General features: G+C 43.7%; 1 protein-coding gene and 1 long non-coding RNA gene across 3 annotated transcripts in view; one reads left to right on the forward strand and one right to left on the reverse strand.

The window, feature by feature from the left end:
- The first annotated feature begins 414 nt into the window (after positions 1 to 414).
- Positions 415 to 14914, forward strand: part of SLC51A (solute carrier family 51 alpha subunit) — a 23457-nt gene continuing 8957 nt past the window's right edge. For both annotated transcript variants that reach the window (XM_027845292.1, XM_027845291.1), the window contains exons 1-5: positions 415 to 994; positions 2494 to 2588; positions 10907 to 11061; positions 14013 to 14086; positions 14627 to 14785. In XM_027845292.1, coding sequence (XP_027701093.1) covers positions 972 to 994; positions 2494 to 2588; positions 10907 to 11061; positions 14013 to 14086; positions 14627 to 14785 — 506 coding nt within the window. In that variant the 5' untranslated portion in view covers positions 415 to 971. The remainder of the gene's footprint in view (positions 995 to 2493; positions 2589 to 10906; positions 11062 to 14012; positions 14087 to 14626; positions 14786 to 14914) is intronic.
- The window catches only part of LOC114030465, a 14177-nt gene continuing 1563 nt past the window's right edge, over positions 2301 to 14914 (reverse strand). The window contains exons 2-3 of the long non-coding RNA XR_003567610.1: positions 10881 to 10995; positions 2301 to 2384 (exon numbers count right to left, since the gene is read on the reverse strand). This is a non-coding gene — a long non-coding RNA (uncharacterized LOC114030465). The remainder of the gene's footprint in view (positions 2385 to 10880; positions 10996 to 14914) is intronic.

Consider the following 14914-nt stretch of genomic DNA (forward strand, 5'->3'; position numbering starts at 1 on the left):
GAAAGTGAAAAATAGCATGCTTCAATCTGTATTCAAACCATATTAGTTTCTTCTCTGGAGGTGGATAGTATGCTGCATTATGAATCCTTTGGGATTGTCTTGGATCATTGTATTGTTGAGAATAGCTGAGTCATTCACAATTCATTCACAATTCTTATCGAACAAAATTGCTGTTACTGTGTACAACATTCTCCTGGTTCTGCTCACTTCACGTGAGTCTTTCCAGGTTTTTCTGAAATCATCCTGCTCAAGCACAATAATATTCCATTACAACCATATACCACAGCTTATTCAACCATTCCCCAATTGATGGGCATCCTTTTGATTTCTAATTCTTGGTCACCACAAAAAGAGCTGCTGTAAATATTTTTGCATAGATGGGTCCTTTTCCTTTTTTTTTTTTTAAATGTTTTTGGGATATAGACCTAGCAGTGCTATTGCTGGATCAAAGGGTATGCACAGTTTTTAGCCCTGTGGGCATAAGAACATGGAATTTGAGTGGGACTTGAAGAAAGCCAGGAGGTGTAGCTGTGAGGAAGAGAGTTCCAATCCCCTGACCAGGGTCTCATGAGTGAGGTGAAAGGATTTCTGTTCACCCTAAATGCTTTGGGTTACTCTGCTGGTGAGATCAGAGTCTCCCTGACAGCTGGCCCTGAAAGGTCACCAGAGGGATAGGGTTGTTAGCCAGCATAGGATTTATCTGTGGGAGTGAGGAGGTAGGAGGCACAGGAAATCGGGGAGGAGCCAGGACCTGGGGCATTCAGCTGATCTGAGAGGATTGCATTTCTCTACGAATGAACTCTGATACCAGAACTTGGCTTGACAGGAAAGAGGGAAGGGAGGGAGTAGGCTGGGCGCAGAAACTATCAGCTCCACGTTGAAATCTCAGGAGCTCAGCCACAGCGCATCTCGAACTTCACCCTCACCCAGCCTCTTGTCAGCCAGACCACAGCAGCTGACAAGTCCGGATAATGGAGCCGAGCAGCACCCTCAGGTAAGTGAAAGCCGCTCCGGAACCTTAAGTCTCTGGAAGTTGGATTGCTAAGATTTGAGCACCCCTTCCCCCCCCCCCCCCCCCCCCCCCCCCCCCCCCGCCACCCCGCCACTAACTTCCCTCATACCTAGGCAGCCCTATTCCTACTTCCCACAGTGGGAACCTTTCCATTGAACCTATTCCCGGCACAGAAAGGGAACGAGCTAGCGGTACAGCCCAGGGAGAGATTCTGAGAAACTCCTCTGGGTCACTGCCGCTATGAAGAAGACAACCAGTGACTCAGGCTACCCCGTGGACAGTGGTTCTGCTTGACACGTTGGCCGCTCATTTGACTCTACACCTGTCTCCTTCCCCTCCCTCTTCTCTTACACAGTGAAAGCAATTAGATACAGGTTATGGTTGTGCAATCGTGTAAAACATTTCCACGTTAGTCATTTTGTACAAGAAGACTCAAATAAAAGAAAAAGAATGAAAGTGAAAACTAGCATGCTTCAGTCTGTCAAGGAGTAATTTTCTCTGGGTCATTTGGTCACCCCAGACCAGACCAGAGCAGACCCGGGTGGTGAGAAGAGGATGGAATTGAGTCACTGGCACGTAGGAGGGCCAGGCTTCCCCGGAGAGCAATGACAGTCGCAGACAGCAGCCACAGAATCATCGCCGGAGGTGGAGGAAGCTTCAGAGACCACCAAGCCTCGCTTTACAGAGGAGAATGCTGGGCCGTGGAGGAGAAGTGACTTGCCTAGGGTCACGCTGGTAGTGAGCGTCGGAGGCAAAATTCCAAGTGTGATTTCAACTATATCAGGGCAGCAACTGGTGGTGCAGTGGATAGAATGCTGCCTAGAGTCAGGAAGACCTGAGTTCGAATCCAGCTCGGGACACTTACTAGCTGCAAAGCCTTGGGCAAGTCACTTGAAACCTCTGTCTGCTTCAGTTTTCTCAACTGTAAAACAAGGATAATCAAATGAGCTAATACAGGTGAAGATACTTTAGCACTGTGCCTGACACATAGTAGGCACTACATAAATGCTTATTCTCTTCTCTTTACCCTCCTCCCACCCCATGCCAAGCCTTGCCCTCAGAGTATGATAGGTTTTTCAGAGTCAAGGGATCTCTGCAGAAGTGAGAGAAATTGAGAACAAAAATGAGATTAGCCCTCAGAGGCAGTGCCACATAGGGAAAAGAACACTGGGTTAGGAGCCAAAGACCTGAGTTCAAATCCTAACTCTGCTCCACCATAGGCTTCAGGCAAGTCATTTCACTTTTCTGGGCCTCAGTTTCTTTACCTGTAAAATGGAAGGGCTGATTCTAGAGGATCTCTGACGTCGCTTCTAGATCTGAATCTTACAAACAATTAGAGAATCCAGTCCACAACAGTTGGAGAACACAGTGCCTAGAGAGAACGTTTGGTAATTCAGGGAGTGAGCCCCATCTCCATAAAGTCCCTCTGTCACCACCGTGATTCTGAACACTGAAGCTAATGAGATGTCTTTCTCCCATAGGCTTCCACCCGGTCTTTTTGAGGTGCTGACAATCAACTACAGTGTTTCAGTAGAATGCCTTTCTCATCCTCCCACGGCAGCCCAGCTCCTAAATAGTGAGTCAGACAATCTGAAGGGGGTATAGGGGTGAGGGGGAATTATGAAGAAAAAGCCCCGTACAGGTTCCCAATTATACAGTCTTATAAAGTTGGTGTGGTTTGTCCTCTGTTCTCAGAAGAGGACCAGGACATCAGGAAGATGATGTCTTGACTTGCAAGTGAATTGGATTGAAGTGAGGCAGGGCTGTGCAAGGTCACCAGCCTCACTTTCTCCTCTGGAGCCATCTGGGTCCAGTGGCAAGATATAGAACAGGATGACTGGAGATGGCCCAGCGCCTTGTAAAGTATATACCCTTGGAAGGTATAAAATGGCCTTCATTTACTTACTGGAGAGTTCAAAAAATTAACGGGAAAATCCAGCCTTGTAAACTTCTCTAGGAACTATAAGTGGGATACTGATCGTAAGCTTTTATATGGTGAATGTAGCTCATTTTGGGATTTTATTTTGCTTGATTTTATTGCTCTAAGTGTCCTTAAATCTACAATCCTCCATTATGGTCCTGCTCCAAAACCTCATCACCCTGAGCCCAATGAACTCCACTGGCTCCCTATCACCTCCAGGACCAAATAAAAAATCCTCTCCTTGGCTTTCAAAGTCCTTCATAATCTGCCCCCCTCCGACTTTTCCAGTCTACTTATACCTTACACCTCGCCAGTCCTGCTCCACCACCCACGTTGTGTGCTATCCAGTGGCACTGGCTTCCTCGCTGTTCCCAGAACAAGACCCTCTGCATCTCTCAGCTCCAGGCATTTTCCCTGGCTGTCCTACCTGCAATGCGCTCCCTCTTCATCTCCACCTCCTGGCTTCTCCTGGCTTCCTTCAGATCTCAGCTAAAATTCTCTTCTCCAAGAAGCCTTTCTTGATTCCCCTTAATTCTCTCTGTTGATTAGCTCAGTTTATCCTGTCTATATCTTGTTTGTTTGTACATAGGCATGTACATGTTATCTCTCTCGTTAGATGGTAAGCTCCTCGAGAGCAGAGATTGTCTTTTACCTTTCTTTGGATCGCCAATGCTTAGCACAGTGCTTAATAAGCATCCCAGTGGGTGCTTAATAAATGTTTACTGACTGTGACAAAAACAAAACAAAATAAAAACAAACCAAGCTTTGGCAAGTAGGGTCTACAAACCTAGAAGGACTTTGGTGAGATTTTATTTTATTTTTTAGGGGGAGGCAATAGGGGTTAAATGATTTGCCAAGGGTCACACAACTAGTAAGTGCCTGAGGCCGGATTTGAACGCAGATCCTCCTGACTCCAGGGCCAACACTCTATCTGCTGCACCACCCAGCTGCCCTCTAGAAGGACTTTGGATCTGAGCCCAACAATGGGCTCTCTGCTTGTCATCAGAAGACCAGACTAAATTTGGAGAGGTTCATTAATTAGCAGGTAGTGATTTTTTTCCTTACATCAACTCATGAAGAACCTTTACTAAAGTGTAAACTCTTTTCTATAGAGAGTTTTGGATACGAATCAATAAAGGGAGTGTCCACACTAATGAATTCACCAATTTTTTTTAAGTATTGAAAGATATCTATGATGAACTGATTTTTACAGCATTATAATGATTTTTCTCAATAGCCTTTCTATTATTTCATAGTATTATTCAACAGACATTTATTAAGCCCTTCTATGCGTACATCTTTATATACTGTGACCACAGAAAGGTACTTGTAGTAGAGGGCTGGCCCTAGACTAAGAAAGATCTGGGTTCAAGTTCTGAGTCTGACACATACTAGCTATATGACTCCAGGTAAGTCATTTAATCTCTCTGTGCCCAAGCCAAACATCTAAGGCCATAAGGTAGAAGTGAGTGGTTTCCAAACCAGGAATTGGGGTGGGGAGGAGGAGAGAGAGACAGAGAGATAGAGACAGATAAAGTCAGAGAGAAAGACAAAGAGAGATACAGAGACACAGAAAGATAGAAAGAGGGAGAGGGATAAAAGGAAAAGAAGAGAGGGAGGAGGGAGACGGAAAGAGAGAAAGCAGAAAAAAGAAAAAGGAAAAGAGATGAAGAGATAAAGAAAGACAGAGGCAGAGAGAGAGATTGCTGGGGTAAGTAATCATATCATTGATTTGCTCCTAGATAGATTTGAAACTAGATGGATTTGAAATTTGGGGGTAAAAAGTAGCTGTTTCCAGATGTCACAAAACTGCAAGCTAAGGGAAAATTCTGTGGGGGCATCTGATCAGAACTCTGTGGGTCACCTGTCTCCCCTACCATTGTCAGCTGCTTGAATTGCTCTACTGCCTTCTCCTGTAGGTATCCCAGCGGACAGCTGAGTTCCATGTCTGTCTACAAACTTTCTCTTCTTTTAGCACTTTTGGGCAGATTTAAATCCAACAGCTGGATTGTGCCATGCTATGGATCAAACTAGAATTCAATTAAGCAATGCTAGATCACAATGAAGGATTAGTAAATATGAGTAGGATAACTAATTGTCCCTAGGCGTCTGGTTTCAATGTAAACTTGCCCTTTATGCCTATCTACTACATATATAGTATAGAATTTTGTGTTAACTGAACATTTGAGTTGAGAAACATGATCATCTCAGCCATCAGTGGCAGTCTCGGTGTCTGTCTTGCTTTATTTACTGTTTTTCTTTGTTGCAAGATTGGGTTCTATGGGGTGAAGGGAAAGGCAGGGAATTACTGTGAAATGATGGTAATTCACAAAACAAAAAATATTCATACAACTTTAGGGAAAAAAACCATACCAATCCCTTTTCTCTCATGAACTAATGATGACATCATCCCTGCCCTCAAGGAGCTCCCAGTTTAATTGGAGAGAGAAGTTACACCGGCATTGGACAGTTAATCATTTATTATTTTGTATTTCAATGCAAGTGCCCAAATGGGTGGTACAGATATTAAAAGGATCTCAGAGAAGGGAGAGATCAGTGTGCTTGGGCAAAGCTTCATAGTTGAGATGGAATAAAAACTGAGCCCTAAAAAGAACAGTGGAGAGCCTTGAAAAACAGAGATGTTTTGACTTTATTCCTTAGACAATTGGGAATCATTGAAAGTTGCTGAGGGTGGCAGGATAGAAGGGGTAAGTTGGAATGATTTATCAGTGCACACACTAATAAATGAATATAGGAATGAATTGATAGGAATGGATGGGAAGAGATAGAGAATAGAAACAAAGAAGCAAATTAAAGGTTATTATACTAATCCAAAAGTAAGGTAATGAGGCCCTGGATTAAGGTAGAGATAATGAGAATAAAAAGAAAGGCCCAGACTTAAGCAACATTATGAAGGAAGAATCAATAAGATTTGGTAACTGACTGTATATAGGAAATTATAGTCAGAACTCAAAGGTGACTCTAAAATTGAGTGCCTGAGACAATGGTGCTTCCACGAACTGGGATTGTTTTGGAGGTTGTTGCAAAACATCTTTACATCTGTATTAATAAACTCTGCTAAATTTTAACTCTAAATTTTGGTCAAACATAGTTTATTCCTAAAGAGGCCATTAGCCCTTTAACAAAATAATTTTTAGCATAAGCTGAGATTTTTCTTAAAAAATCATAAAAATTACTGTTTGCTAAGGGAACATTAAATGAAATATTTCTGGGCTTAAAACATATTGAACCAAATACGCAAAGGGATTTGTGATCAGAACAATTTGGGAGTTTCTTCCAGTGACATAGAGTGAAACCTATTCATGCTTGCTCATCCTAGGTGACTCTTATCTTGCCATGAGTTCTCCACAGGTGGACTGTGGGGGAAAAGGGAGAAGAAGGAGAGGGTCCATCCAATGTGTTGAAGTCCTTCCTTGTTTTCGCCTAATATCACAAAACAGAATGCTCTGTCCACTTGTAATCCCTTGCCTTCAACCATGAGACCAGCCCATCTTCTCTTCCTATCATGCAATTGATGACGTTTTTGCTCCTATTTTCTTTGGAGTTTCTCATTAGTTAAATGTCAGAGCATGCTTATACCCACCATATGCACCTCTCCTTTGTCACCTGTTATTATTCCTTTTCAATTCTTCTGATACTATTGTGTGCTACATCTTGCATCAGCAGTAGAATGTTGGCAGTAAAATGACGGGCCTTTACTTTCATGGGAAGCTTACGACCACTGAAGAAACTTTGTAATTTCCTGAAGGTAATCCAGCCCACTTTCCTGTTCCTGTTAAACTTTGGGCCCAACTCATTGTCCATACGTACTCTCTGTCCTTATTGATGGATAAGCTCTATATAAATGTGCATATATATGCATGTTCTAATCTGGGCAAGAGACATTCATCATCCATTTGTTTTTCCTGATCAAAATATATTGATGGAAATACTGGTCTAGGGGACCTGAAAGTATGGAAAACCCCAGCGATAGGGATAGGGTGAAGGTTGGTGATGTTTTGGTACAAAAGAGAGGAAATTAAGCCATTTTTAAAATAAAAAATACCATAGATAATTTTAGACATAATTTCATTTTTAATATTTTAGGAGGAAATTATTTATAACACTGACTTTTTCATGGAACCTCTCTTCATATAGCACAGAACATCAGAATTCCATGAAACACGGTTTGGGGAATGCTGGTTTAGAGCACACTGTATCTAGTATTGACTAGAAGGGAGGGAAGGGATTATTAGGGAAGATTTACTGATCTGACTGAGAAAAGGGGCAAGTATGATGTTTGATGTAGACCAGCAATATCTTACTAGATTATTAGGCAGCTCTTGCCTTTTTCTGTTTAAGCAAAAGAAGCAGGCCTAGGTTTCCCTCATGCCTAAGAAAACATCATTCGACCCATGTTCCTGGACCTTAATGTCCCTTCTACTTCTGGATCTCTGGTCTATAAACTTGTATCTCTCTTTCTTTTCCCAGCCAAAATCTAAGAAATAGCTGCGTACACTTGCTGTCTCCAATCACTTCTCAACCCCTCACCATCTGATATCTGATCTCATTACTAAGCTCAATCTTGTTTCTCCAAAGTGCCAATGATCTCTTCATTACCAACTCAAATGACTGATAAGGAGTAGGTAACTAGGACAAGAACTAGAAGACAATAATGTCCCAAAATCTTACAGAGAGTATCAAGGAGAAGACGACAATTGACAGTATCAAAGGCTGCAGAGAGCTCAAGAAAGATGAGGACTGAGAAATGTCATTGGATTTAGCAATGAAAAGATCATCGGTAACTATGGAGAGAGCAGTGTCAGTGGAACGATGAGCCAGAAAGCTAAGTGAGAGAACAAAAAGTGGAGGCACCAATTGAAGATGACCTTTTCAGTTCTCAAGAAGTTTAGCCACAAAGGGCAGAAGAGATATAGGATGATGGTTAGCAGGGACGGAAAGATCAAGGGAGGGCTTTTTGAAAATCTAGGAGATATGGATATGCTCGTAGGCAGTAGGGAAACAGGGAGAGATAGAAGCTAAGGGAGATGACAGAGGAGGAAACGTGCTAGAGGACACAGGATGGAATGAGACCACTTTTGTAGGCAGAAAGGTTTGCCTTGGCAAGGAGAAGAACCACTTCTTTGTGTGGGAGAGGGATGAGGGAAGAGATAATGGCAGAAAGCATCTGAGTGATATGAGAAGGGAGAGAGAAGAGAGAGCTCTTGGTGAGTGGTCTTCATTTTTTTCTGTAAAAAGGAGGCAAGGGCAGATACGTGGCGCAGTGGATAGAGCACCGGTCCTGGATTCAGGAGGACCTAAGTTCAAATCCAGCCTCCGACACATAACACTTACTAGCTGTGTGACCCTGGGCAAGTCACTTAACCCCACTGCCTAGCCAAAAAAAAAAAAAGAAGACAAGGTTCTCAGCTGAGAAGGTGGTATGAGGGAAAACCATAAGATGTTTGAGCAGGGCTAAAAAGGTTTGGAAGATCCATTGTAGAAAATGGGATAATGAGTTGATAAGGGAGATGTAGAAGGACTGACTAGTATTGGTAAGGGTCCAGTTGAGGTTGTGTAAGATAAATTTGTGGTGGACCCTGTCAGAATAGTTGCATAATTTTTCCACCTTTGTTCAGCAGCACATGTATAGGAGCAAAGGTGGTGGCTGTTGGGAGCGATCCAAAGCTTAGGCTTGACAGGAAACAATCAACAAAACAATAAGGGGGCTGAAGACTCAAGAGAGAAGGATAGCGTGGAGTTGAACAAGTTTACCAGAGGTGGGGAAAGGAGGAGAGTATACCTAATGCAGAGAACTGAGAGGCAGAGGAATCGGCCATCATAGTATGTCTCAGGAAGGCAGAGGGAGAGAAGGAAAGTCTGTGATCAGAAAAGGGAATTTCAGAGTTCTTGAACATGGAGATGCTGCATCTGTGTGTGATGGCAAGATCATGGCATGACCATCTTTGTTTCAACTTTGTGGGGCAAGGTCAGAGATCTTGAAAGACTGGACTTTGAAAGAGAAAAAAGGAAAAACCCTGCATCTCCCCAAATAATTGGTTATTTAATATAAGAGAAAAACAGTCATTTCTCTCACTTTGAATGTCAAACAGAAATTTTTGTTTGGTCCTGGAAGTGATAAGGAGCCACTGAAGTCTACTGAACAGAGAAGGGAGATGGAGGTGGTGGTGACATGGTTAGACCTATACTTTAGGAAAATCATTTTGGCAACTGAATAAAGCATGGATTGGAGAGCAGAGAGAGACTTGAGGCAGGCTGACCCACCAGCAGGTTATTGGAATAATCCAAGTGTGAGGTGATGAAGGCTTGCACCAGAGTGGTGGCAGTGTCAGAGGAGAGAAGGGGGCTTATCTGAGAGATGCTGCAAAGGTGAAACCAAAAGGCCCTGGAAACAGGTTGGATACGGGAGATGAGAGAGTGAGGAGTCAAAGATGACACCCAAGTTTTGAGGCTGAAGGACTAGGAGTATGGTGTTGCTCTCAAAAGAAATGGGAAGTTTGGAAAGGGGATGGGTTTGGGACAAAAGACAGTGAGTGTGGGTTTTGGATATAATGAGTTTCACATCTCTACCGGACATCCAGCTCAGGATTTCTGAAAGGTGGGTGGAGATCAGCAGAGAGGTTGGGACAAGACTGGTAGATTTGAGAATCATTAGCGTAGAGATGATAATTACATCCCCGGGAGCTGATGGAGAAGAGAAGAGAGCCAAGGACACAGCCATGAGGGACATCTATAGGTTAAAGTGTGTGACCTGGATGACCATCCAGCAATAGAGACTAAAAGGAATGGTTTGATAGGGAGGAGGAGGGCGAGGACCAGAAGAGAGCTGTGTCTTGAATACCTGGAGAGAAGAGTACCACGAAGAAGAAGGTGACTGACAATGTCCAAGGCCATAGAGAGCTCAAGAAGGATAAGGACTGAGAAAAGGTCATCGGATTTGACAATTAAGAGATCATTGGAAAGAACAGTTTTAGCAGAATAAGGTCAGAAGCCAGATTGTAAGGAATCAAGAAAAGACAGTGGAGGCACCTATCCTAGGCAGCTTTTTCTGAGGAATCTAGTCATAAAAGACAGAAGAGATAAAAGGCTTCTTAAGGCTTAGAGCTTACCTAGGTGTCTCCCATTCACTAGGGCAGTGGTTCATTTCTCGGACTTGAACCCTAGACTTTATAGGAAACATACTGACAAATATTTAAAACATAAAACAGTAGCCCATATCTCCTATTACTAATACTCCTATTACTATTAGGTCTTGATTAGTGTGAACAATGAATTCCATTAAGCAGTCTCCTTATGCAAATTTACACTGCATATTTCCATTGGGCTGGAAACTAGTACCATAGCTGACATAATTGCGCCTGTGAAGCATGTGAATTGAAAATATGTGACCACTTCCTGGGATTCGTTATTCACACTTATCTGGACCTAGCTGTAGAGTCTCCTGGGATGCAGAAACTCCAAGGGAGAACTGTAAAACTGCTGAATAGGCTCTGTTAATTACTTACATTGTGAGACCTTGTCGTTCAGGCCTTTTTCAGTTATGTCTGACTCTTCGTGACCCCAACTGGAGTTTTCTTGGGGCAAAGATACTGGAGTGGTTTGCCATTTCCTTCTCCAGCTCATTTTACAGATGAGGAAACTGAGGAAAACAGAGTTAAGTGACTAGCCCAGGGTCCCACAGCTAGTATGTGTCTGAGGCCAGATTTGAACTCGGGAAGATAAGTCTTCCTGACTCCAGGCCTGGCACTCTATCCACTGCATCACCCAGCTAACCTTTGTGACATCTAGTAAGGCACTAAAATGTCCCTAGTGGTACTGCTTTCCATAATGATTCTCAAGGTTGTTTTGAGGATCAGATTAAACAATCTATGTAAATAAAGTACTTTCTAAATGGCAAAGTAGTTCACAAATGTAAGCCATACTTACCTGCTGCTATTATTATTCCACCCCAGAGCTGAACTCTGTGGAGCTGGCTGTCATAGTGATCCTGACCCTGTTCACTGTGGGCTCTGTCATCATGTACGTGGAGGACACCATTTACCTGTACAAGAATACACGATGCCCCATCAAAAGGAAGACCCTGATGTGGAGCAGTTCTGCTCCAACGGTGAGAGAACCACCAAACCGGAGGGGGGGCAGGCAGCTATGTGGAGCAGTGGATAGAACACTGGCCCTGGAGTCAGGAGGACCTGAGTTCAAATCGGGCCTCAGACACTTGACACTTACTAGCTGTGTGACCCTGGGCAAGTCACTTAATCCCATTGCCTAGCCAAAAACAAACTGGGTGGTGTGGGGAGCAGGGCAGGAGAAGGACCAGCAATGGTGCAGCCATCAAACTCAGCCATTCAAGTCTCTGAGAAGTTCTCTAGAGGGCAGGAAGAATTCCATTCAGTTCATTTCTTCCAACAAAGAATTATGAAATGCTTACTTTGTGGAAGGCATTGTATTTTGTGAGACTCAAAAACTAGTCTCAGCCCTCAAGGATCTCACATGTCACTGCTTCAGACACTTATCAGCTGTGTGACCCTGGACAAATCACTTCACCTTTGTTTTCCTCAGTTTTCTCATCTGCAAAATGGGGATAATGATAGTATCTACCTCCCAGGGTTGCTATGAGGATCAAATGAGATGGCATTTGTAAAGCACTTTGCAAACCTTAAAGCTCTACATAAATCCTAGCTATCATCATTATTATTATTATTTACTATTCTATAAAGCAGATCAATAAAAATTGGAGATGGCAGAAAGCACTAGCAACTAGGGGGCTTAAGAAAAGCTTCATGGAGTCAGTGACACCTGAGCTAAGCCTTTGAAGAAAGGTAAGATGAGGAGGGATGCGAGACCAGAGAACATGGAATGTCAAGATTAGGGGGGAAAAGGATTAGACCATTTAAACTGGGAGGCAAAGTGCATAAAGAAGAGTAGTGTGAGATAAGACTAGAGAGGTAGATGAGAGTCATATGTAGAGCCCTTACAGTTTAAACATTCAGCTAACAAGTTTTTATTTTACCCTAAAGACTACAGAGGACAAGTACAAATCTTTTGAGCAAGAGTGATTGGACCTGTGTCTTGAGTCAGGGAAACCAATTAGAAGACTATTTCAATAGTCCAGGAAAGAGATGATCAGGACCTGAACTAGGATGGTGACCATGTGAACAGACAGGAGATATATGGGAGGGAGAGAGAGGTAGAATTTATAGATGTTCTGAGGTTATGGACCTGGGAGATCAGAAGGACAGAGGTGCCACCAATAGAATAGGGATTTCTTGATTGTTGTCCTTTCTCCAAGAGGACCAAAATAAGCTCAGAAGGCTCTACCACCGATCAGGCACAAATAGTCCATATGAACATTTGAACACATGAAATTTGGGGATTCGGGGGCAAAAATGAGTTGCATTCTGGCTATGTTGTTTGAGCATAAGACATCTCAATGGAACGTCTAAGTTGGAATGTTCAACAGGCTATGGGAATGGAGTTCAAAAGGGACATTACGAGTGTAGATACATTTATAGATTTGAAAACCACCTGCATAGAGATAACTGAATTCTTTGGAAGTGTTGAGGTCACCAAGGGAGAGAATATGGGATAAGAAGAGAAGAAGCCCATGGCAGACCCTTGAGGGACATCCACATTCAAGGGGTAGGATATAAATAATGATCCAACAAAGGAGAACAGTTGCAGGAAAGCAAGGGGAGAGAAAGCTAAGCTGATCATAAGATTGTAAGGGGTGGGTGGGGGGAGAGACAGAGACAGGGACAGAGAGAGGAAGGAAAGGGAGAGAGGGAGGGAGGAAGAGAAGGAGGGAGGTAGAGAGGGAGGGAGGGAAAAAGAAAAAAAGAAAGGAGGGAGGGAGGAGGAAGGAAGGAAATGCATTTATTAAGACTTTATAAGCCAAGTACTGTGCTAGGCACTGAGGATCCAATACAAAAGTGAGACAAATTCTGCCCTCAAGGAGCTTACAGGATAAAGCCTAAACTTGGAGTCAAAGAGATCTGAATTCAAATCCTGCCTGCCAGGAAAGGCATTTTGGATCTAGAAAACCACAGGGATGCTATGTGGAGCCAGAAACAATGCTAGCATTGACTACTGTACCCAGACCAGAGCAAGAGGTAGAAAATGGGATGGTGGCAAGAGAAAGGAAGTATACGAGGCAGCAGCAGGGCAGATGGCAACATGTCACGCAGAGGTCCGGGGCTGGCTAGGTATAGTAGCTTGGTTGAGTTTTTACTCACTCCCTAAATCTGTACAGCTCTGGACTCAGGACAGAATTCCAAAACTGAGTAGATTAATTCTCCCTGGAGAATTCTGACCTGGAGGGTACTACTTTTAGGTAAAGAGGGAGAGGAGTACAGCAAAGCAATTCATGGCATTATCCAGAAATCCAAATCCCATTCTTGGATATCTGTCTTGTAATCACTTTTTCACTTTTTTCCAATCCTCTTCTGGAGTCCCAACCTTCAAACAGTATCAGTTTTTCCAAAACTAAAAATAAAATATTTAAAAACCTCCTTCATCCCTAAAGTATTAAATTCCTTGCCCTTCAGAATTCTCAGTAATGTTTTCTTTGAGTTGAGGCAGCTCACCATCATATGGCCTCAATCTTAAGTACAGTGGATGAGACCTGTTAAGAATGAGGGGGAAGGACAGATTTGGGGATTGAAGGGAGATGGTTTAGAACAACTACTGGAGAGATTGTTACGTAGAACAACCTACCATTTTTATAGCTGAGGAAACTGAGGCCCACAGAGAAAAAATGGCACATGTATTATGCTTAAAGTGCCAGTGGGGCATCCAAGCAGAGAGAAATACAAGCCTGGAATTGGGAAGACATTAGGGGTGGAGGATTTGGGAGTGAGCTGCATAAATGTGTCCACTGAAGTCATGGCATTGTCTTTTGGGGTCAAGCCAATGATAGACCAACCAGTCATTCTGCCCTAGTTTACACCATACCCACCCAAGAAATTGGACTTTGGGGCTGTAGGGGATGACGAGATGCTTCGTCCAGGAGTGAGGCATTCTCCCTCTCCCAACTGATTGTCTCTGATTCTTTCCAAGCAGGTAGTGTCTATTTTTTGCTGCTGTGGGCTCTGGATCCCCCGCGCCCTGATGTTTGTGGAGATGGCTGTCACCACGTAAGCATCCTAGCACCCCTCTAGGGTCTGGCTTCTCCTACCAACACAGGCTGAGGACAGCTCAGACTTGGGACTCTGCTCCTCCCCATTTGGCTTTGAAGCAGCCACAGCTTCTGCTTTTCTCCCTGTATTTGTAACCTCTCCCCAACATGGGGCTGACCAAAGAGGACCACTGCCCCCAACCCCATTATAGATGCTTCTGATCAGAAGATGAGCACTTCTCAAACTGTGGTTATTCAGCTCTTCTGAAGCCCAGAGTTCTTGTTAAGAACTACCCTTATCTTCCTTATCAAGAAGCATTCCTTCTCCTGTTTCTAGAATCGACATCTCCTTTTCCACTGTCCCCCAATCCCGTTCTGTCATCTCCCTCTGTTACACACACAAGATCAGTCCCTGCTGCCTTCCCCCTTCAGCAAGCAACATCTAAGACCAAACTCCCACCTCATCTCTTTCCTACTTCACATTTTCCCTTGCCCAGGCAACAAATCTATTCCTTCCTAGGACAGCTAACCCCCTCCTTCCCTTCCTCTCTGTCCTCAGGTATTTTGCCATTTGCTTTTACTTGATAATGATGGTCATGGTGGAAGGCTTTGGTGGGAAGGAAGCAGTGCTGAGGACTCTGAAGGACACCCCAATGATAGTCCACACTGGCCCCTGCTGCTGCTGCTGCCTCTGCTGTCCCCGCTTCACCCTTACCAAGTATGGAAGGGGTAGAGAGAGAGACAGAGAGGGAGAGGAGATGAAGAGGGAGAGAAAAAGGGGGGAGGGAGGGGGGGAGAGAAAGAGAGAGAGAGAGAGAGAGAGAGAGAGAGAGAGAGAGAGAGAGAG

Source organism: Vombatus ursinus, unplaced genomic scaffold, assembly GCF_900497805.2.
Source record: "Vombatus ursinus unplaced genomic scaffold, bare-nosed wombat genome assembly UNPS02014959.1, whole genome shotgun sequence".
NCBI lineage: Eukaryota > Metazoa > Chordata > Mammalia > Diprotodontia > Vombatidae > Vombatus > Vombatus ursinus.